This window comes from Anas acuta, chromosome 29 (assembly GCF_963932015.1).
Source record: "Anas acuta chromosome 29, bAnaAcu1.1, whole genome shotgun sequence".
Lineage (NCBI taxonomy): Eukaryota > Metazoa > Chordata > Aves > Anseriformes > Anatidae > Anas > Anas acuta.
In genome coordinates, this window is record NC_089007.1 from 2,605,090 (window position 1) to 2,628,539 (window position 23,450).

The following is a 23,450-nucleotide window of genomic DNA, read 5'->3' on the forward strand; positions in this document are numbered from 1 at the left end:
GTTTGATTTACTGGGGCCAGGGGTATGAAAGAGCTTGGCCAGGAATTTGCACTAAACCTTTGACACACAAGACATTTCCCTTTCTCGCCAAGACAAACAAAGGAAGGAAGTGTCTGGGACATTTAAAGCGACCTAGTGGAGACAGGTAAGGGCAGATAAGGGCTGGAGGAAGAGTGGGCTGGGCAAGGGAAGTATCTAGTTTTAAGGATTCGTTTGATTCCTTACTATGCTGCAGAGCAGGCTTGGAGGAGGCGAAGCTGCCTGGGAACTGCTTGCAAAGGGATGAAACAGCCTAAACATCACTAAAGTGCTGAGCACCTGGGGTCTCGTTGCCCGACACTTTTTCTCTGTTTCCACACACTTTGCAGAGTTCTCCATACCTGATGCTTGTCCTGAAGTTCGTAGGATTTTGACACTCGTTAGCCATCCACTTTCAGGCTCTGGAAATCTCTTGTTAAGTGATGCTGGGCTCAGGTGCTTGGCTCTTGGTTGCCTTTACCAACCAGTGGGGCCCTAGGAGTTCCCAGCTCCCTGGGCTGGTGTAAAAGGGAACTTGCCCCTTTCCAGCACCTGCTCCGATCCTTTAATAAAGCAGAGGAAATGCTCCTGGGGTCTATTAACGACGCACCAATTTTCTGCTGCACCTTGCAATAGTTTTTGCCTTCTGGTAGAAAGGAGCTTTGTTGCTTTCTGGGACAAAAAGGCTGTTTTAGGGTGCGTTAGAGGCTGCTGGCTCCTGCTGGAGGTGACCACGCAGGCCCTTCCCTGCAGGGCTGCTCCCCATCCAATCAGGATTTTGCATTTGGCCTTGCTGGCCATTTCTCCTTTGCTGTTCTTATTATTCCTCGAGGCTACACAGCAACTTGTCCCGCGTTGCACCGAGCGCTGGAGGTTTCCCCATCCTCCCTCCCTCGAGCAGGTGCAGTTCCAGCAGGACGGGGCTGCCAAAAACCACGAGGTGGATGCCGAGCCCTCCTGCCACGAGGCGAGGGTTAACCTCGTTTGCACAGGGTTAATTTTCGGGCTTCCAGCTTCTCCTTGAAGCTACCTGTGTGGTGAGAGCTGAGCCCCCGCTCCTCGCATGCATCCCTCCATTAACACCTCGCTCTTTGACCTGAACTCTTCCTGTTCCCAATAAAAATGCTCCAGCTCCTTTTTAACCCTTTTTCTCCCCCACGAGGCGACCTCGCAATGCCGCAGAGCTCGTGGGGAGGCTGCTGGCGTTCCTCTCCGTCGTGCTGCAGAGCAAAGCACAGATGGAGGATGCATTAAAGCAAGACCCGGGGGCCAGCCTCCGGCCGGGATTGCCAGCGTTTGGACAGGCTCTGTGCTGAGGCTCCTCCGCACGTCCAGTCGGAGATTATGAAAACAAGGCTGCTGCCTTCTGGGTTATTTATAAAGCAAGCTGGACAAATAAACTTTTCCTACCCAGAATGGTCAAGGTTAAGAACCCATAGTTCTCCTTTCCTATGGGGACCTTGTTTGTGACTCATTCCCGGCAGGCGCTCGGGGGCTTCCAGCGCAGGAGCTGGAAGCGCTGGGCCTTGCAAAGGGGCTTGGCAGAGGCAGCCGAAGGCTCCCTGCAAGCAGTGAACCCCTTCCACCCTCGTTTGTTACTAATAAGTAAAGACACACACAGAAAAGCCATCTGTAACGCATGCAAATTCTTTAAAAATAAATAAATACAGCAAATTGGCTGGAGCACCATCTTGAGGCAGTCTCTGGAAGCAGTGGGCAGAGCATCTTGTAGCATCCTCCCGTGGGCTGGGGGGGATGGAGATGGGGGTGTCCCTCTGTGAGCATCACTTGGGTGACGTGTACATCATGGGGGAGCAGCCGGACCCAGGCTGAAGGGCTCCCATTGCCCCAGCCGCTGTGAGGATGCAGCATCTCCTTTCGATTCAAGGTCTTTGAGCAGCAGGTCCTAATCCTGCTCTCCCCTTCTTCAACTGCTTGCCCTTGAATGAAGTTTCTGTTGCTGGATATTCAGCGTGCCATTAGTTACCCTGGCAGGCGGCCCCGCAATGAGGTTCTTCCCCAACCAGCCTCTCCTCTATCCCCCCAAACCATGAAAAAGTCCCTCGAATTGCCTTTTGTTCCCTTACTGTCTCTTATCTGTAGATTCATACTATCTGTGACCATGGGGTAACTTCTTGCATATTTTTCCCTGCTCTTCATTATTCATTATTCCAATTGTCATTGGAGCACAGGTGGGGCTACCCAAAATTAGCAAATGCTGCTCCCTTTCTTCTCCAGAAATATTTAGCTTCGCATTACTGGACTTAATTTTTATTTTTTTCTAAGACTTCCATTCAAGAACTAGTCTGCCTAAGATTCTGCCTAAACCTCCATCTGCTTTTGACCACATCTTTATTATCCCACTCTGTCTTTTTGATAGCCGTTGGGCTGTGCAGTGCGCTGCTTCTGCTTGCTCTCAGCAAGCAGAGACCATTATATTTACAATTTCTGCTGACGGTGAAAAGAACTGAAGCGATGCCTCCCATGCTCTGCAGGGCTCAGCGATGAGCCTGGCATCGTTTTGTTGCTTGGTGGATTTTGTGCTTGGGTTTTTGATTTTGTTGTTGTTGATGTGAGGTTAGCTTTTTTTTATTTTTTTATTTTTTTTTTACCTTCTGTAACCTGACCATTCAGGTAGCACATCACAAAGACAAGGTGATTTTTCAGTGCACACATCCACGATCAGCTTTCTCCAGACTTTTCCCGCTTTCCCCCATGATGTGCCGCCTCCTTGTTGCCCATTCCTGAGGAATCCTTACCAAATACTGCCCAGGCTCAGAACCCTTCAGCCTCATCCCATGCTCTGAGGCCACCTCGGGCACTCTCACCCTGACAGCAGCGGGTTAACAGCCCCGGGGCGTGCGGCGTTCAGGGTGATGCATCTCGAAGCATTGTTTTTTTGCTATATGTCCCTGTGTTCTCAATATTAAATACTTCCTTCCCCTTTGGCGCTGGAGGCTGCTCTGAAGGCTGGAAGCACGGTGTCTGTTTGAGCAGGGCCTCTCTATCGCCAGCATCTGCTTATCTGCAGCTCAAAGGAAATTCTGCTTGGCTGATGTGTTCCAGCTCCGGATGAAACGCCTCCCGCCTGCACACGCGGAGAGTTTCATAAGCAAGGGGCTCAGATGCCGCGAGCTGTTGTGAGACTGCTGCTCAGTAACGAGTCTGCGAAAATAATCAGGGGTTCTCATTTCGTGGTGTCGGCGGCCACGAGGCCAAAGTTGCTGCTGGGATCATCTGAGCACCACGAGGCTCCTCCAGATCCTAGGGCAGCTCCGCGCTTCAGAGGGGCTGCAGGGACTCGGGGGCAGACTGGGAATACCCACATGGGCAAAAACGCCTCAAAAGGGAAACATCAAATAAATCCCACCGAGTGAAATACAACACAAACACGCAGTTTAGCCACTAGAAAGGCCAGGCAGGTTTAAGAGCTCGCCTGCGCTGAAAAGGAGAGCTTTATGTTTTCAAGTGTCTTCGCATCACCTAAGGCGCACAGCCCGCTCTTGATGCTGTGCTAAAAATAAAGTGCCCTGGAAGGTGCCGACAGCCCTCTCAGCACTTCAGCTACTTTGAACTGAAAGAAAACAGCACGAGATGAGAAAATCTTTGTGGGCCACCTGGGTGCTGCGTGCCAAAAGACTTTGGCCAAGCGCTAGGCACAGAAGCCAGCATCCGCTGCGGTTGCACCAAGCTCTCTGCCCAGACGTGGGCTACAAAGCTGCTGCAGACAACACGGGCACCTCACCTTTCTGCTTCGTCTAAATTTGATGTATATTTGAAGTCTCTGAAGCAGCAGCTGAAGGAGAAGTGAGGCAGCCAGGAGATGTTGCTTTAAGCAGGTAAAAGCCCAAGGAAAACCCGCTGTTGGGGTGAGACATCGCACGCAGGGATGCAGAATTAGGCCACCAGGCCTGGCCAGGGCAGAAACAACCTCCTTCAGCTCCAGGGAAGCAAGCAGGGAGCCGTCGTCTCACTGAGTAGAAATTATAGTTTATATAAAACAATTTCACCTCCGTCATGTGGTTTCCTGAAACCTGTTGGGGGAAGAGTCAGAATTGGGGAGAAATAATTTTCTTTTTCTACGAGGCACTGCATATTTTTATTCTTCCCTTCTTGTTTGGCTAGGTAAAAGTTAGGACAACAGGAGATGTTGAATTGGTTCCAAGTAAAGCCCACGAAAACAAACCTGAGAGGTTCAGGGGGTCATCCAACCCAGTTTTATTCGCCCAAGACACTGTGTCATGCAGCCTCATTTGTGACTTGTGCCAAGGGTAAAATCCTTCTCAGCAAGGCAGAAAACAGTCCAAAAACACCCACAGTATTTGGAGAAACTGGGATTTTTTCAGGAAAGCTGTGGTGGAGATCTATTTGCAGAAATATCCAGGTTCCATCCCTGTTTGGGAGGGCAGGCACCCATGGCCAGTTTGAGCTAATTCTTCACAAATTAATACACTTAGAAGCAACATTTTTCTTTCTTTTTTCTTTCTTTTTCACTACATATTTGTTATCTTTAATTAGTTAAAGTTGCTGTCAGCTTCTTGTTTCAAGTTGTATTTTAGTTTCCTGCTTGAAAAAAAAACCACAGCCACCACCTCAAGTCACTTTTGAGTTTCATGGCAATGAAAATGACAGTCTTTAACATTTTTCTTTAAAATTTTTCAACCTTTCTTTCTTTCTTTTCCAACCCATCTGCAGAAGCCTCCAGCAATAGAGGCGAGAGAGAAACATCTCTAAACAAAATGAAAAAGGATCAGCTGCATCGTTCCCAACCCATTTCTTTAGCCTGCTCTTAAAACTCACATTGCTTTTAGCCTTCCAGTTTGCAAGGAGAAAACACAGAAAGATCTCCACCAAACAGGGCTCGTCGCCACTCTGGAGTGATTTTATCTGAAATGTGTTTCTTTAGCTTGCTCGTGTACCATGTGGAACAGTGTCAAAAGCCATAAAATTGTATTTACTGCCTCTTCTTGGAGTGCAGCACTCATAACATCATTGTAGAAGTAAATTATCTGAGCTTGGGATGGTTAGCTCTTGCCAAATTAGTGTTGCCTGTTACTCATTTGCTTTGGTCTTCTTTTTTAGGTGCTGACAAACAATGTGTTTAACTGCTTGTTCTGCTGTTTTCCCAGAGCCCAACACCACATAATTCTCTCCTGATCTTCAGTCTCCATCTTAAGACAAACCTTCCGCATTTCTCCTGTGCATTTTCCATCCTCCCCAGGTTAGCGAAGACTTTTCTCAGCTTCCAACTCTTGTCTACATTTAATCTTGTCCAGACAACCCAGAAATACATAATGTGTGCTTTCTAGCTTGTCCTTTCCTTATGCTATTGTGATTTCTTCCCTCTTTATCATCCACAGCAACCTTGTTGCTTATCTGATCGATTGTCCTTTGAAGTCAGGCTGAAATATTTTCACCTTCTTAATATTATCCGCTATTGGCTTCTTAAGTCTTAGATCTGCTTTTTCCTGGGTGCCCCTCTCCACATACAGAAATTTCTCTGTTGTTTCACTGCAGCATGCATGGAACTGCAGAATCAGCTGGGGCTCACCTCAAAGACACCCAGAACTGGCTCTCCTAAAGAGATACAGCATGACCTGGACAGGTCGCAGGCATCCAGAGGCCCTTTTCCATGGGATTCCTACAAGCTCAGCCACATTTGAGAACATTTCCAAGCACTGAAAAGCACCTGAGTGTTTCCCTGGGCAGGGATCAGCTTGCCTACTTTTACCCTAGTCCCAGTGCACCATGTTCTGGCTGCTTCTAAATTCTGCAGGAAAGAGATTCTTCCTTCAATATCTATATTATTTTAATTAACACATTGTTTAAATCATCCACTCGCCATTATTCTTTCTTTCTACACATTACGTTCAGTTGTCATCGCTACAGCTCCTCTTCTTTTCCCACTGCTCTCTGAGAATTGGGCTCAAACCTCCAGGAATTACTGCTGCAATCTTATCAAAATCTCAACGCCGCAATTCCTCATTTCTTTTAGGCCATGACGGGAGGACCACACACCTCAGGAGCAGCAGCTGGCTGCTGGATTCGGAGGAGCTGATTTTCTCTCACATCCTGGCTTCCTTAACAACCCACGGATCCTCTTGCACGTTTTTCCCCTGGTCTGGAGCAGGGATTCAGCCCCAGCCCTGTGCCAAAAGAAGCCACAGAAGCTCTCAGAGCAGTGGCTGCAGGTCCTGCTCGCTCAGGCAGCTCTGCTGGCCCCCTCTGAACCCAAAATGTGGCCTGAACCCCCAAAATAAGGGGAGAGCACCTCGCAGCCACGGGAGCAGAGGGAGCCACAGTCTGATGAGCGAGCTGCAGACTTGGAAAAATAGTTGGTTTGGAAGAAAAAAAGGCTGGAACATTGAGTCCCCTGCCCCAGGCGGTCACTGCTGTGGGAGGCTAGGACCAGATAGACATTGGGATTTCTGCAATGCCTTCGCTGCTGGGAAGGGTAGGACTTGGCCGTGTTTCTGAGCTATTGCAGCCAGCCAGCTGCCTTCCCCACACATCCTTCTTCTCTCTCCTCATCCAACATCTGTAAAGAAGGACCAGGGCACCCTCTCCTCGCCCCTGTTGCGCTCCCAGCTGAAGCATCCTCAGTCCCATTGAATGATCCGAGTGGCTTCTGACCTTTTCCAACCCCAGAAAACTTCTGCTCCCCAAAGCTCACCTCCTAACTGGCATTCAATCCCTCTGCAGCAAGCAGCAACCCTGCTCACAGAAAAAGGGGCTGAGCTGCAAAATCCGCTTTTAACTTTTACTGCCCATGCCCCCAGGCAGCTCTGTGTTACCTGGGCACGAGAGGTGGTCTGAAGGCTACAGCCCTGCAGCCAAAAAAAATTGTTAACAGCTCTCTGGACCCCAGCTATCCCGCATGCTTTAGCAGGACAGGGTTTTTGCTGCTTTTTGTTGCCAAACTGCACGCCCTCGATCAGCCCCTGGTGCTCCAGCGTTTCCCAGCCTCGCTGCACAGCGAACGCTCGGGGCTTATCGCAGCATCAGAGCAGTTGGGAGACAGTTGAGTGTCTCTCTCGGTGCTGATAGAAGGGAAGGCTTTGCTCTTGGAGATAAGAAGCCCTCCCTGAGGAGCCAGGGGAGTTCGTTGGTATCGGAGCGTCTTCCAGCGCTTCACAGATGTACCCTTGGAGCGCACGAGATGGCGAGGCGGTCACGTAGCCAGCAGCCAGGGAGGGCTGCGTTTTTGAGGTCAGTTAACCGAATCCCTCGCTATCGTTTATTTTCCCTTCCCTCAAATTATTTTTCCTCTTGTTGATGCAGCTTTTGCGGTGACCTCGTTGGCTCACCGAGACGTAAACAGACGCTGGCGTCCTCGTATTTTTGGAGATAGATTAATTGAGGAAAGATGGTAGGAAGGTATTTCAGCCCAAGATTTTGAAACACTTAACGGCTCCGCTCTGCTGCTCTCTGTGCTTGAGAAACAAACCTGCAGCAAGGGCTGGTAGCAAATATTGTCCAAGTTGGTTGGAACAGGTGTGTCTGGAGAGAAACTCACTGCCACCTCCAGACAGAGCTCCCCGCAGCACCCCAGGGCAGCAAATCCAGCCTCTGCTGGTTACATGTCAGCTGCTGCTCGTGTACCAGTAAAGCAGAAGGTCTAGAAAGTCCTCTCTGGAGGAATTCAACTGATGTAGATTCCCCCACGTCAGGTAGTTTGGGTGAGCAGAGGAATCAGGGCATGCACAGAGAGGTAAAGAGGGATGAATGCCTTCCACGAGCAGCTCCATCAAATGCTGCGAGCCCTATTTTTCTCTTTAAACAACCCATAGAAACCTTCCCATTTCCAAATATATGTCCTTTTCTCCAAATAAGTGGGGGAAAAAAATTGAATATTGTTAAAAACTAATCCTGCTGTGAGGTAGAGACCTAAAATCCAGTGCAGACACCCCTGCCCTGCAGCGCCTGCCCGAGCTCTCCGATGGAAACCCTGTGCCCTCTGCTGGTGCAAATCACTGCAGCAACGCCTGCGTTAGGCACAACTTTCCTAGTAGGTAGCTGGAGAAAATAAACATTGCTCAAGTATTTAAGCTCTTATCTAGTGGAAAGCTTGCCTGGGTGGGTCTAATAAAATATATTGCATCTCTACATAAGCCTTGCCTCGTTTACTTCCTTGTGCTCACACGGTTATGCCCATACTGCCAGGAATTGGGGCTCAGAGCAGGGACCCAAGAGCAACCAAAGGCTGTGCAGAATCCTCTGTGTCTCTTCTAGCTTCTGAGCAGGCTTTTGCCAGCACAGCTCTTGTCTGATGGGGTCGCGCAATAACCAGGAAAAGCATATGAACCAAATACCTCTGCGCAGGTGCGGTGACACCTGTGAAACTCTGCTTTTGCCAGCTCCTTTCCTTGGAGAAGCGTGACCATCCGCCTGCAGAGCCACAACGTGGTACAGCCAGGAGCAGCAGAGGCAATAGGATCTGAAAAAGCACAGCAGAAACCAACGCTGCCCTTTTGTTCCGTGCCTTCTTACTCATAGAAACTTCACCTGTGCTTCGGTGCCAACAGGGAGATTAAATGCAATTAATAAGAGAAAGGTTTTAAATATCCGGCCAGGGCTCAAGCTTTGTCAGGGAAATCCTGCTGCCGCACCTCGATGTATTTTTAGTTTTGGCCTTAGTTACTCAGCTTCAGCTCCTTGAAACTCCCTAACCCCTGAGGCACCGCGTTCAGGGGAGCAGCACTTCCAGGCTCTGCCTTTCCTCATCACGGTGCTGAGCAGTTTGGGGGCTCAGAGCCCCTTTGTTGTTTCTAAAAAATCAGGCAACAAATCTGGATTTTTCTTCTTTTTTACTCAATAAAGGACCAGGAGCCTGTTGGCCTGTCTTTTTTTTAGCCAGTTCATTTGGTCTTATAAAGATTATTTCCTCCTACAAACAGCTCCTGCCCTGGCTCTACTCATAGATTACTGCAGTTACAATAACTATCAAAAAGGAAGATGAAAACCAGGGTTCAGAAGCACAGGCTTGCCACGGGCAGCAACAAACTGCTGTGTGCAAAGGGAGAAAGAGGCAGAAGAAACAAATCCACTCCCAAGGCACAGAGGGGGGGTACAGTCAGGGCCTGTCCGCAGCAAACTGCTTCAACCCCTCCCTTCCCCGAGCAGGCAGCGGGGGGACTTTAGGACTTGAAGGGTGTGTTTGCAAACTCGGGAAACGTCTGGGCCAATAAACCAGGATTTCCTTTCAATCAGCTCGGAGCATTTGATCAGCATTATTCGATGGAACAGAACTGCTTCAGGGCCAAGGGCTGTGTTCAGGCGATCTCCAAAGCTGCTTGGGTTTTTCATCTCCGCATCTTGTTGCAGCTCTTTTGCTTTTTCCTTCCCACTGTTTATCTCTCGCAGCACCAAGCCTTGCCTGTACTTCCTGTTTGGCTGTGCAGCGAGTAGTTTTCTCATTTGCTGTTATTTTTGACTTCCATCCAAGCTTTGTATGATATTAATAGCCATTTCACAGAACCATAATCATCCTCAAAACAGTCCTAATATTAGCAGGAGAAGGAGCCAAGAACTGTTGCCCAGGACAGAGGAACTCGTGCTCTGAATTTCTGCTCCCTGCTGCCAGCACTGCCCACAGCCCCTGGAACCCAAAACCCTGTCCATCATCCAACTTGCCCAGTCCCAAGAGGGCAGAGGCAGAATTTGGGCTATGGGAACACTGGTGGCCACACTAGTGATGGCACGCAAGAGGTAAAGGATGAGCTGCAGCTTCAGCTTGTTCCATCTGCAGAAATAACTGGTGTAATGACGTGGCCCTGACCACAACAGGTGATGGAGAAGGGGCTTGGTGCAAGCCAGAGTACATAAAAAAAAAAAACACATTTTTGTGAGGATTCAAGAATTAGAACTTACCAATAGTCTAACTGCTGGCTCAGCCTCACCAGGATTGCTTACCACCAGGCCAGTTACAGCAGTGAAAACTATTAATAGCCAAATTGCTCCATTTCTATTAAGGGCTGCCAGTAACTGGAGAAAAAAAAAGAAAGAGTTGCCCCTTTCCTTTGATGAGAAATTCTCCCATCTTCCTTTGCATTGCCAATGACTCACCAGCATCCTGAGCTCTTCTCAGAGGCAAGTATGATGTTGATGGGTTTTTGTCTTTTTTTGTCTCCTCTTTACTGGGAAGAATATGATTGTTTCTTCCTCCTCATTTTAGGGTCTACTTGAGGCTATTTTTATATATTTTTCTTACACTTTTTACACTTAATTCTTTCCACACACAGCTACAATTCCCCGTTACATCCACACTTATGATATCACTTCTTTTTTTCCTGTTACCATTAGGTTTGTCACCTACCCAAGCTGTGTTACTTAATGATCTGTTACTGATGAGTTGCTAATAACCCTGGGGCCATCCTGTCCTCAGTGCCCACAGACCACACCTGCTAGACCTACCTGCTCCTTAAAGAAAAAAATCAGATTTACCACAGGCACCGCCATCATACCCCACAGTTACATAAAACTACACAGATTCAATTGCTAAAACCCATTAGGTAACAGCCAGGCAGTCGTTTAGCTTGTTTACCTGGAACAGCAAACTACAGCAAAGTTTTGGGCAGGTCAGGGCAGCTTTAGACAAAACCAGCCTGGCGAGCCCCAGTGCCAAGGTCTTCACACTCCGTGGCCTTTTTCTGATGACACCACCATAAATACTGGATCGCAGGACTGCAGAACACACCCCTCTTCCATCACCTCAGTCCTGTTGTTTCCTCAAAGCTGTGATATTAACAGCGATCTTCTCAGGCAGGAAGACTCCAGGGTGAGTTCAGATCCTGCTGCTGTGACCACTTGCTCTCCTTGCCCCTTTGTTTACTCAGGCTCCGGTCCCATTTTGTGAAGGGAAGGCAGTAGCTTCATGGCAGGTAGAGCAGGATGCTTTCTTTTCTGATTTAGGCTGCTTTCTTTCAGTTTTGTTTCCCCTATCCTGCCCAGAAGGGAAATACTTTCTCCACTGAAGGATCAGTCAGTAAACCTCAGACTCTGCACTGCCCACCAAAAGAGGCAGAGCCTGAGGCACTGCTCCCTGCCAGTGACAGTCCCAGAACTATTTCGGTTGGAAAAGACCTCAAAGATGAAGTCCAACCATTAACCTAGCACTGCCAAGCCTACCACTAAACCACCTCCCTAAGCACCACATCTGCATGTCTTTTAAATACAAATACCTCCAGGAATGGTGACTCAACCAAGTGGCAGCCTGCTCCGATGCTTCACAACCCTTTCAAGGGAAGTTTTCCTTAATATCCAACCTAAAATTCCCCTGGCACAGCTTGAGGCCATTTCCTTTTGTCGTATTGCTCCTCCACTTGATGTTACGCCCACAGCAAAGTGTGTTAAGTGCACAGCAGCCATCCTTGCAGTGGATCCCAGCTGCCCCACCTCCTGCAGGGTGCAAACAAGGCTGGAGAAGCCTTCACCCTGCAGACCCCACACCAAAGGGAGACAACGCAGGCCCCCCGTGTTCACCCAAAGCTATTTTGTTTCCTGTAACAACACCAGGGAAACAAAATGGTTCTTCTGCTTCCCCTGGGCCAGTAAGACCGCACCCCAGCAGCCAAAGCTGACAGATTTGTTAGTTGTTATGGCAGTACAAGAGTAACGTAGCACCAGAGCCTTGCATACAGGCCCTGGCCAAAACTCCCCAACACAAATAAGAGGCATTAGCTGGAGAACAGAACCACAGGTCACATAGAAATTCAAGATTTACTTCGCTGCACAGGTTAGGACAGTTTTCCAGAGCTCAGTAAAAAACAGCCAGTTGATAAACTTTTGTATTCTCCCAAAGTTTTTCCATGCAGCAGTACACAAGGTCACATCCGATTTCAGAAAGCAGAGACTCCCAAAAACAAGGGTGCTATTAAACGACCCTCATTCCCCTCACCAGTATGAACACCGCTAGTAATTAGTTTTGAGTACCCAAGAATCCTTCAGGATCGGTATCCTTGTATCTAAATACAGTCCTCTACAAAGTTTTCCCCTTGTAAACACAGTACCAGGGAATGTTTCTTTGGGAAAAGTCACAGTCCCTGTGGCAGTTAATTAAAGTGTCTTCTGCCTGATGAGACAAATGCAACAACGCCACCGTCAGGATTACAGGCTGCACCACCACAGTGCAGCCAAGAATTACAGACTCTGTGCTGTTTGAAAGACTGGATTCTGACACAGCTCAGTCAATGGGAGGAGGAGGGTGGGTCGCTCCTGCGTGAAGAGCAGCCTACATGCTAGGGAAAAACAAAAATACAGCTTACAATTCTGTTTCACTTATCACAGGTAGAGGATGCTATTGGAAAGCGTCAGCGAGTTCAGCCATTTCTTTGTTAATTAATACTTTGAATAGATCCTGTAGTTACTTTCTTCACCAATACTAAAAGCATTAGATAATAAAATACATTGCACAATAAAAAACCCATTAAAATTCTTAGTTAAGCTGAAAGGTAAAAGGAAAAATATCTTATTTCACAAGCTGCCAAGGAGGGGAGTTGTGTTTGTTGTACTCATAAGTGTTGGTGTGCAAATCCTAGGACGACATTCACTCCCAGGTCCACTTCACTTCAGCATAGGAGAGGCAAAGAAGTTGGCTTGACGCCCCAGCTGGCTTGTTGACTTGCTTTTGCTCCCAAATCTAGTTCAAGAGAAGTAGAAAAGTGAGGTTTGGCTATAGAGGTCTACTTACTTACTCACATTTTACCCGCCTCTTAAAGCATTCCAGCTCCCTACTGTAAGGTCACTCTCATTAACCATCATGCTACAGTAACAGTGCAAGTTGCATAAAGGGAGAGAGTAGATCAAGTAGTAAATCCAAGCTGCTCCCAGAACTCTGTCCAAAAGTCTATTTTTACTTCTCCTTGAACACCCACACCACCTGTAGCATACCAATATTTCCATAAAAGCACCCAGCAGCACTTACTTGGGGGTTATGCTGAAGGTAGACCGGACCTTCTGGGACAGGGAGCTAGATGACGGCGTCTTGGACAGCTGCTGTTCCGGAGTGGTGAGTGGTCCAAGCATGCTCACTATCAAAACACAAGCAATCAAGTGAGCAACATGAGGACAGCTGAGTTTTCACTGCTAGGCAAGCAACATTAGACATTGCCTAGCATCTGTCAAAGATACTAGACAAATCTGGTATTTTCTGGCATGCTTTCCTTCCCTCTTCCTGCACAAAGCATGCAGGGATGGCTAGTTCCAAGTCTCACAAGCAGCCTTGATTGAGGATCATTATTTTTCATACAGCAGCTGCACAGCCAATAGAGCAGCATTCAGCTGTTACCTTTAACATCTGGTGTCTGTGGAGTGGAGAAGGCATTGGTGTTCTCAATTATGTGTGCTGGGTCAATGTTTTCTTGCTCCACCAGCATCAGCTGGCTCCAGTACTCCACAGGCAGCAGCAGAAGCCGCTCCACTACCTACAGAAACACCCACGAGTAGCTAACGTTAGGAAGTGGTACATGGCATTAATGCACAGACAGACATCACCTCATCTCCCTCCCAACAGAATTCTTTACGTGGGGCGCATTACTCACATCTGCTGACCTACCTTGGGCTGCCGCTTAGTGTCCTGCAGTAATGTCATGGCATCAGGATCAGGCACTGCGTGAGCAACTATCGTGGGGCCAAAGATTTTGGCCAAGTTGGTAACATCCATTTTAGTGTCTGGGCTCTGAGCCACCCTATATTTAAAGAAAAAATAAAAGTAGCTTCCCTCCCTTTACCTTCCACACAGCTCCCCAACCAATACACACTTCAGCCTTCAAAAGAACAAAGACGTTTTGCTCAGAAGCAGTCATAAGAGACAATTAGAGAAGGACCAGTGGCAATATCCCCCCCCCCTTCCAGGACTCAGTCCATCTGAACATACCGCTGCAGGTGAAGCATGAGAAACGCTAGGGTTTCCCTGTTGGCCTGTGGAAGTTCACTAACTGCCTGGTACATAGCAGCGATACTGTTGTCCTCATCCGAGATTTCTGGGGGAGGAGAAAAAAAAAAGTTTAGACCTGAGAAAGCAGTCTTAGATGCACAGCTGTAACATTCCCCTCACAGTAAGAGCTGCCTGAGGAACAAGGAAACTAGGAAATAACCATTCTAATAATTCCATATCCTGTCCAAGCACTAAAATTTTCACTGTTCCAAAACACTACAGCAGAAGAGACCTCCCCAGCTGACTGCATATCTGCAGCAGAAGCACTGAAGCGTGCCAGCTCACATGTCAGATAAACCTGTGACCACCAAACCTTTTATAAAGTACTGAGGGTGTCATTTAGCATCTCCTTACCTGCAGCTTCCATGAAAGTCTTGTTTAACCGGAACGTGAGAAGGGGTTCTTTCAAGCTGCGTAGGAAGTCTTTCAGAAGGCCGCAGATAGCGTGGATATCATCCACTTTACTGAGCAAAGGAATGTTTTTTGATCTCAGGTACTTCTCTTTCAGCTCTCTCACTGTCTTGTCACAGCCAGATATCCGGTAAAGACCCATCTGTTGACAGAAAGCCTTGCTTACAGACAGAATATAGACTGCACATGTAAAATCTACATTCTTCTGCTCCCACATTTCCCTCCACACCTGAGCGTAGACACTGCTGCTCACTCAGTCACCCCACTGAGCAGTGCTACACACCCAGTAAACAAGAGACGTTTGGGTTAATGATTTGCTTCTCTTAACACCACAACCTATTTCATTAGCACTGTTTCACACCTCATTTTGTTTTTACCTCATGTAGCCCTCGCTGCTCGATCTCATTAACACAGTGCACTATGATGGAAGGGATCATTGGAGGAGCAGAAGGGACATAGTCCATTAAGGTCCCCTAAGAGGCAGAAGAGCAGAAAAAAATAAGGTATTCGGGTCTCCAAGACGAATCTAGAGAGATCTAGACTCAAAAACATGCATTATTTCTCCTTCATCATCCCTGGGACGCACAGTACCACACCCCTCAGCACAATGCTGCAGGATCGCATGTGCAGAGCAGCCATATACACAACTTGAGACTCTCCTAATAAATCACCCCCATCATCCATTGTCCTGAAACAATGCTTTAGCAAGTTCATTTGTATTTCATTATGCAGCTCTGAGCAACAGGCGCTCTTCTGTAGAAGACAAATTTGGAGCCTAAGCACATTCTACCTCTAACCTAGGATTATTTGTGTCAGCAGCTATAGTCCCCCAAGCTCCCCATACACACTTACTTCCCCAATTTGGACAGGAGTGCCAGTCAAGGTGGGGATACAGGGAAGGGGACAGCGGTCCCGACACTCTGGATGAGCGACCACACGGCAGCTTCTGCACTTCAGAGATATTTTTCCAAACTTTATTCTCTTTCCACAAGGAACACACGATTCCGGCTTGATAACCTAATGATTCAGAACATATAAATGTTATACAGGTATGATTAATATTGACTGGAGACATAACAGCTGGTAGCCTCTTATCAATAGCTTGATATCACAATCACACACACATTTTACGAAGCGAGATGAACTTGCAAGTTTTTCCTGACCTACCGTTTTTGAAACAAATTCATGCAGCCTCACTCCCCCATTGTTTTGGGGGGTGCAAGAGCCATTACTCTCTGATTTGGATTCCAGCTGCTTGCTGCCCAAGTTTGAATCACTGTTCCAAGGCTGCAAAGGACCTGGAAGACAAAAGAGTAACATTGGCTAGGTGGGAATCAGTCCTTTGTGTGATCTTTGCTCAAAAAAAATGCATTATAAATCAGAGGCAGCTGCTTAGGTCCTGGAGGAAGGTAACTAGCATTACAGGACAGCCTCCAGCCCACTGTGTAGTTGTTTCAGGACTAGAACAAATGGAGACATGACACCTACCACTCTTCCTCTGACTTCTCAGGCTATAAGGCACAGTCTGGATGGTAGAGATGGCTTCAATTGGGCCACCATCACTGGGGACCATAACAGTTGTCTTCGCTACTATGGATTCATTTCCCTGTAACAAGGAGTATGTTGTTAGTGACAGCAATAATGACAGGACAAGGGATTTTAGTTTGTTGGCCCCGGAAACAGGTACACACTAAGACCAACTATTTTAATGCACATGAACCCAGCTGGGACCACCATACCTGGTCTGCAGTGGAGCCAATTGATCGTATTTTCTTCTGAGGACCTGGTGGGCCTTCAATGTACTGCCTAGAAGATCGCTGAAGAGATACAGTATTTTTGTCTACAAGGCACGTATACCGTCAACAGGAGTTCAGTAGAATTAGAGGAGCAGAACAATCGTCTGCACACAGCACAACAGCATTAAGTTCTCTACAGTACCACTTTTCGTTACAAACCAGAAGGTAATCAGGAGGCCTCAAAATGCAGCTCTTTCCAATAATTGTCCTAGCCAGCTTTGTAATCCATCAATATCAATTTAGAGGAAAAAAATAGGCGGTAACTGATCAAATCCCAGACTCTTAACTCTACTAGTGATGATTTTAGGCTGTCCTTTCCCACCCATGCCTACTGCATGCTAAAAGCAGACCAAAACAATCACAAGCTCCTTTACATACAGGAAAGGATTCAGCTTCCTACAGACTTTTTTCCTAACACAATAGCTGTTAATGATTTTAAAATGCTTTCTAGCAAACCCTAGGCCATCACAAGGTACACATTTAATTAACTTTCACACAGAATCCACACAGCAGGGCTGAGGTATAGCAGTAGCACACCCGTCTGAAGTTAGATTGTGACTAGCAGCTCAACATCATTATAGGCGGCTGCGAGATGACAGATGGTGACATTGTGTTACCTAGGGCTAACAGCGGCATCTATTTGAAGCAGAAGAATTGAACATACCCGCTTTTCTCTCCTTTTCAGTCTGACAGCTTTCACCACAGAGGAATCCCAGTCCTGTGGGAAATAAACAGTACTGGTTAGTTCAGTGTAAATACCACACAGCCTCTGGTCTGGGCTTTCATTAAGTTTTACCCAATGACACACCAGAGAAATGCAGATCAGCTCTACTAGTCTAATACTACAGTAATCTAAACACAAGGGGTCTCTGGAGACTATCCCTGAGGTTTTATAGGGGAAGAAAACTTCAGGACTTCGAGTTACATTACCAGTGAATCATCGGTCTTGTCAAAGCTGATGTCTGACAGAATTGAGCCAGATTCATCAATTGTAGACAGCCTAAAAAAAACAAATTAGAAGAAAAAGATAATTAGTTTGGCCTTCCATCAGCCACGACCCCCAAAATGATCTCTCCAGAGCTTTATTTCAAACCGGACTATAAAGTAAAACTCAGTTGATACTCACGCAGCGTGTCACAGACGCACATGCGGCTAGATCAATATTTGCTACTGATGTGCTCAGACAAAACACTATTTTGCCTACCTTTTGTTGCCTGAACCTCCCGTAGAAACCTGTGGCCTGTTAAGAAAGGCAAGGGCAGACTTCTGTTCTTCACTTAGCTGAATACTCCCCGATGCATCACACATGAGCAGCTCTCGAATCAGTTGTATTTGCCTCTCCTGGAAAGAGAGATAATATCAGAAGCTGCCATGGGATAAACTGTGTTTAATTACTGTAGGAACTAGTCTCAGGTATTTGAGATACCACACGGATAGACTCTCAGGACTCGTGACAATACACTGCTAAGAGCTGCAGAGCATGTGCTCGGCCAGGTAACTCTGAATAGCAGCCACTTTTTTTCCAAATCAAAGCAGAAGGCTGCTACAAGGAGCCAAGCCAATTTGTTGTTGGTGGGGTTTGGTTTGTTTTCCTCTCCAGGAAACAAGTTATCACGAGTGCCAGTCCTTATTTTCCATAGATCAATGCAGTTTAACCACCTCCTCTTCACGTTAACTGGAGCTAACTGGTAATAAAGGAAATACTCACCAGCTTCTCACAGTCCATTTCAGCTTTTTGCCTGCGTTTGATCTCCACATCCACTTGATTGCGAGCGTGTTTCAACTTCACACCCAAAGCACTACATTCAGCTTCGGTTTTCATCAGAAGATCCTTGTACCTGCCAAGCTCATGTTCCGTTTTCTGCAGTCTTCTCCGATATTCATCAAAGTTCTTTGCTAGCTGAATAAATTCTGGAGAGAAGGCAAATACATCTTTAACTACTCAGGCAAACAGAGGAGATGCAGCAACCCTCCTTTCACTGAGGGTAGGTTTCTATTAATATAGCTTGCTCTTAACTGAAGAGTGTTGCAAAGCTGGCCTTTCAGCACACCCAGCTACACTCTAGATGCTCACAGCATCTCACAGCTTTTCTGCTTGATACTGACACATAGGATTTGGTCTGAAAAGACCCTAAATGAGACCTTGCACAGATCAAGTCAGCTTACTGTCAGTCCGTGACTTCACATTTCTCAAGAACGGAGGAAAAAAAAACTCAAAATCTGAGTGCCTGTAGCAGTCTTATTACTCACAACCTTGTCAACAGATTCTTCAGTAACAGCTAATAATGTTTGCTGTAAGTTTATAAACATACAAACAAGCACAACATCCCACTTAGGCTGCCCACTGAAACAAAACTTACGGTATTCATTTCCTTCACTTAAAACTTCAGCCTGGCGCACGAGTTGATCAAACATACGCAGCAAATTCAGCGTGGCGGCCTCCATCTTCCTGCCAAGAAACCAGAATTAAATAAACAGCCCAGCCCTTTCTTCCCACCTCCAAATGGAAAATGCGTTACCAGTCCAAAGGAAAGAGAATGTGCTTCAGGATTATTTTTTTTAAGGCAAGTTTTGGAAGCTGCACAAACAAAAAATACATTAAGAAATGTTTCGTGGAGATATACGCATCTAAACACTTTCCTAGGGAGTACAGATCCTCATTCCTCCACAGCTTAAGGATAGCACAGCCATATGTAGAGGCAGTATGGCTCCTCACCTGACTGCCTCAAATAACCCCCAGGACACTACAAAGGTTCAGAACCCGAGGCAAAGTGAGGGATCCCAAACTATTTTCCTTCTGAAAGTCTGCAGAGCACAGCTTGTGCCCAGGCTGTGAGTAGCTTGGTACTATATAGGCCACTAAAAACCTGAAAGTCTTCAGAGCTCCTACGATAAAAATAGAAGCAACATTCTGGGGAATTTTAATACCATTTTAAATTTAGCTGCATTTTAAGTTACAGCTCCTGCCGCAAATAGCTTTTAAAAATGCAGACAGTCAGCACATTTTCCTCGAGCAGCAGCAACAATGGCATAAACAGAAGCAATGAAGGGGAAAGTCTCCAGCTCAGCACCGCAGAAATCACTTCTCCGATGCAAGAGGGTGCTGGAGTCCATAGGGCAACCCAATTGAAAAATCAGCAGCAGGTGCAGGCACTGCTGAGAGGTGCAGGATGGGGGCAACACACACCAGAAGGCTCTGGAGACCACCAAGGAAGGCTCCAAAGGGCTTTATTTATTCAATTATGGACCCTACAACACACAGATATATATATAGAGGGGGGGGTTTATGGACCCTACAGACACATACATTTATATGGGGGCATGTGAGGACCCTACAGACACATATACTTATATGGGGGCACATATGGACCCTACAGACACACATATAGATATAGATACATATAAGGGGGCTTTTATGGACCTTACAGACACATATATTTATATGGTGGCATGTGTGGGCCCTACAGACACATAATTATCGGGACTTTCAATCTTATGCAGACCACAAGGCATAGAGGGGCTATTTGCTTAAAAAGCCTTCCTTGTAGGCTGCTTTTTTCGTCGCAAAGGGCACTTCGAGAGCTTTGTGCCTTCGCTTACAGCACCAGAACCCCCAGTGGGGGGCGAGGGAAGATAAAATAAAACTAAATCACATTTTTAAAAAAATCTCTCGGGTAAACGGGCACCAGGCCTCGACGGCGGCTCCCCTGGGTGGTGGAGAGCTGAGGCGCCGGTTCACCCCAAAGGGGGGGGGGACGAAGCTCGGTGCCCAGCCCGGTGCCGAAGCCCCCCTCGGTTCTCCTCAGCCGCCCCCCGCCCCACTCACCTCAGCCGCCGGCCCGGCCCGGCCCGGCGCGGCGCGAGCTCCGGCTCCAACCGCCCAGCCTAACCGCCCCGCGATTCGGTTTGAATCCCTGCCGCCAGCCAATCCCGGGCCGCGCTCCGCCTTCCCGGCCTCTCATTGGCTCTTCTCGCCGCGCGTCTGAAGACAAGCTGGCGCCATGTTTGCTAAGGGCGAGGTTTCTCTCCTCCACGCAGCGGAGCGAACGTGGGAAGGGCCCGTGATGAAGGAGGAGTGGCGCCATCTTTACTGCTGGCAGCTGTTTTCAGCTCGCGTTGCTTAGCAACAGAGCAGGCGGGCGATGCCTGCAGGGCCTAAGCTCCCCAAACCGAGGGCTGCTTTTTCTGCAGCCATTGGCACCAAAGGGCTGTTTTGGGCAGAAAAAGCTGCTGTTTTGGGGTGTTTGGGGAAAAAAAAAAAGCCTCAGTCTGAAGCCCAGTTGTGACTTTAAGCTATGCCAATGGCAAAGGTTGGGAGAATCTGAGAGCCCCCCATGCACTGGTTTTGCAGAGTGACATAAAACACTCAGCGTGACCCAGAGAACTGATATATTTCACTAGAAAGCTGTTTATTCAATGCTGTCCCTTGAGAAAAATGATGCCTTGGCTGATTTTTCTCTTTGAAATGTTGATCTGAGTAACAGCCAGCCACCTGTCCCATGTGCAAAAAAAAAAAGCAAAGCCCCATTTCATGCCACGTACAACTCCTCCAGTCGCAGGCATTTAATATGCAAACAGATAAAACACAAGCCAAAACCCAACAATTACAAGAAGCGAAATCGCATAATCATAAAATATCAATGCACTTTAATCTTTTAAATCTGAAACAAAACAGCGGGTAATTGAAGAATGGATATTAGCAATTAGAAAGCGGAACTAAATGCTTAAAATTGCTAAGTGGAAAAGTGAGTTCGTAAAGCAGATTGCTCTCAAACATCCAGCTGCTTTGTCAGGACTGTTTTATTTAGGTTATATAGTCTGCTTTAACTTAATTAATAATAATTAATTCATAATAGTTTTCAAAAAGCCTCAAGGTTCCCTGAAGAGTAAAGAGTAATGAGGCTTCCTCACAGAAGATGGTCAAAATTATCTACATTTTACAGGGGAAATGTGACATGGAAAAGAAATTCTTCATCCTCTGAGCCAATGGCAAAGCAAAAGGAAGACATTGACCTTGATATTTGACCTCTTGGTATGCAAAATCACCCCAAATCCCAATTTGATCCAGTCTGGAAAGCAAGTCAAAGGTTGGTAGTTAGACCTGGCCCGGCTGAAAGCCTCTGGTACACACACAGACCATCCGGGCTCTCCTTGTAACTCCATTTCTGAGGAGGTTCAGTTCTTTTATCAACAGCCCTGAGTCTCCTGCATCTCCTGCCTGTAATTAAATCTTTGCAGCTAAGATGTCTCTATTGGCAGATCATATTTATAGGTAGGCGAGTTGTTTTAGTGTCATTCTTAAGAGTTAAGGAGCCTTTTGCTCATAAGCAAATTTTCCCCCTTTTAAATTGTCATCTGCATTCTTGTGCCAATAAAAAGGCACATTATTTTAGATTATGGCCCCCATGGTGCTTGTAGCGAGTTACCGCATTAGGCACTGTTTTTCAACGTTAAGCAAATTAGATTTCTTCCATATGATTTCAGGCATCGTTTTTCCAAAAAACCTCCTCTGAAATCTTGTGCGTGGAACCTCAAAGGCTGTCAGGAGCTGAGTACCGCAAAAAAGCTCCTGCAAGAAACCTCCTCATCTGCTGCCATGGCTTGGCCACTGCCAATGGGACAGAGAAGCAGGAGCCCTGAAGCTTGGTAGGATTTCTGTTTCTTCCTCCTTGGCTGACACATGGTGAGAGCACGGAGGCCAGAAGCACCTTCCGCATATCACTTTACTTCAAGGCAGAAGACAAGGCACGAGATTAAGGGCCTTTATTGCAAAGTAATTATACTCTCTTTTGTTTGTGTCGAGTGGGGTGGGGGAGAAGCCTTGAAATGTCTCATCTGGGAAACCGTTAATAGAATTTATGCTAATTTGATGATTCCGGCGATTACTGGCGGAAGCACTTCACAATTTCAGGCAGCAAAAATTCTCCTCGAGCTTCTTCTGCAGTCTCACTCGGTTGGTTGTTTGCCCATTCGCCTCCTCCATTTGCTGGCAACTCCCTTGCTGGGCAGCACTCGCAGGACCTTTGCTTGTGACAACGCTGTTGGGCTCAGGGGTGACCCCATGCCTCCACCTTTTGGGGGCAGAAAGCAGGGGGAAGTGCCCCGGTGCCTCACTGTGCTAGCGAGCAGCCCTGCAGCAACAAACCTTTCCTACCAGCTTCATCTTCTGGTGGAGCTTCGCAAGCACAAATCTCTCTGCCTGGCTCCTGCCTAATTAACTCCAGAATTGCAAACCCATTTGTGCAGTTTTGTGCTTAGGGGAAGCCTTTATTAAGTTCCTCTTAATCCAAAACCAGTTAGAGCATGATGGTCTTCATGAACAGTCATCCAAAAAAAAAAAAAAAAAAAAAAAAAAAAAAGGACAAAGAAGGGGAGCTAGAAACTTTAAGATGGCAACCTTTCTCTAGGGGAAAAAAAAAGGCAGAAAAAAATATATCTTTGGTGCACTTCTCTTAATGCAGCACTGATTTCAAAAAAAGAATGATTCAGTAGCATTTGGAAAATGCCCAGCAGGCGGAGCAGGGAGGGCAGCCTGGGTTTAGCCGGAGGAAGCTGGACATTTTGGGGAATGAATTCCTAATTTTTCGTGGTTGGCCAGAGCTGCAGGCCGGCAGATGGCATCACGCTCATGCCGTTGGGTGGTATCGGGCGCTGCGAGGCCTCCGCCACGACTCAGCTGTGCAAAATATTGCTCGGCTCCTTGCCCGTGTGGTCTGCAACGAGGGTGCCAAAGGAGCAGAGCTTGCACCATCAAGCCAAAGCAGCCAGGTTTATCTGTGATTGTCCGCCTGCATGATTCCTCCAACGGTGACCAGCATCAGGGTAAAGAGCGCTTGGATGTAATCAGCCAAATCTGTCTGCGGCACCACGCAGCCCATCCTTTCTGCTCCATGCACCTAAATGGTGCATTGATGTCGGCGGAGGAGCCACAGCCTAATCCTGAACTCGTTAAAAAACAATGGGAGTCTTTTTATTGCCTTCATCTGGCCTTTAATGAATGACCTCTTGTCGCCAGGAGCTACATGCAGTGACAAAGGGTCTTTGTGGACTGATATTTATGATTTCATTTAAGCCAGGGAGTAAGCTAAAGGAGAGGGTTGCAAAATAAGAGCTGAGCTGATGTTTCCTGCTTTAAACTCAAGGGATCTTTATCTAGAGGGTTTTTTTTATATTAATATAGTTGTCATCTCTTAAATATTTGAGCAACTTGCAGTCATGAGCACTCCCATGCTGGTGGCACACAAAGGTCACGGCTCAGTGGCAGGGCAGGGAACAATTCTCCCAAGCCCCAC

The 23,450-nt window shown here is 47.1% G+C and overlaps 1 protein-coding gene and 1 long non-coding RNA gene across 4 annotated transcripts; both read right to left on the reverse strand.

The window, feature by feature from the left end:
• Window positions 1-1,649: 1,649 nt before the first annotated feature.
• On the reverse strand, window positions 1,650-11,394 carry LOC137846049 (uncharacterized). Its single transcript, XR_011090364.1, has 2 exons — window positions 10,562-11,394; window positions 1,650-4,052 (listed from the first exon to the last, which is right to left on the reverse strand). It is a non-coding gene; the product is annotated as an uncharacterized lncRNA (long non-coding RNA).
• Window positions 11,395-11,717: 323 nt separating this feature from the next.
• On the reverse strand, window positions 11,718-20,128 carry RACGAP1 (Rac GTPase activating protein 1). 3 transcript variants are annotated; one of them, XM_068663656.1, is made up of 17 exons: window positions 19,985-20,128; window positions 18,519-18,607; window positions 17,867-18,069; window positions 17,363-17,499; window positions 17,089-17,158; window positions 16,823-16,876; window positions 16,102-16,179; window positions 15,851-15,968; window positions 15,530-15,660; window positions 15,215-15,379; window positions 14,740-14,835; window positions 14,306-14,504; window positions 13,892-13,997; window positions 13,567-13,703; window positions 13,304-13,435; window positions 12,941-13,046; window positions 11,718-12,655 (listed from the first exon to the last, which is right to left on the reverse strand). In XM_068663656.1, exons 2-17 carry the CDS (start codon window positions 18,601-18,603, stop codon window positions 12,580-12,582), a joined length of 1,893 nt encoding a protein of 630 aa, XP_068519757.1. In that variant the 5' UTR covers window positions 18,604-18,607; window positions 19,985-20,128; the 3' UTR covers window positions 11,718-12,579. The 3 variants fall into 3 exon arrangements, with proteins under 3 accessions (XP_068519757.1, XP_068519758.1, XP_068519759.1); XM_068663657.1 differs by having other exon boundaries at window positions 18,519-18,597; window positions 19,985-20,057; XM_068663658.1 differs by having other exon boundaries at window positions 18,519-18,603; window positions 19,985-20,050.
• Between the last annotated feature and the right edge of the window lie 3,322 nt (window positions 20,129-23,450).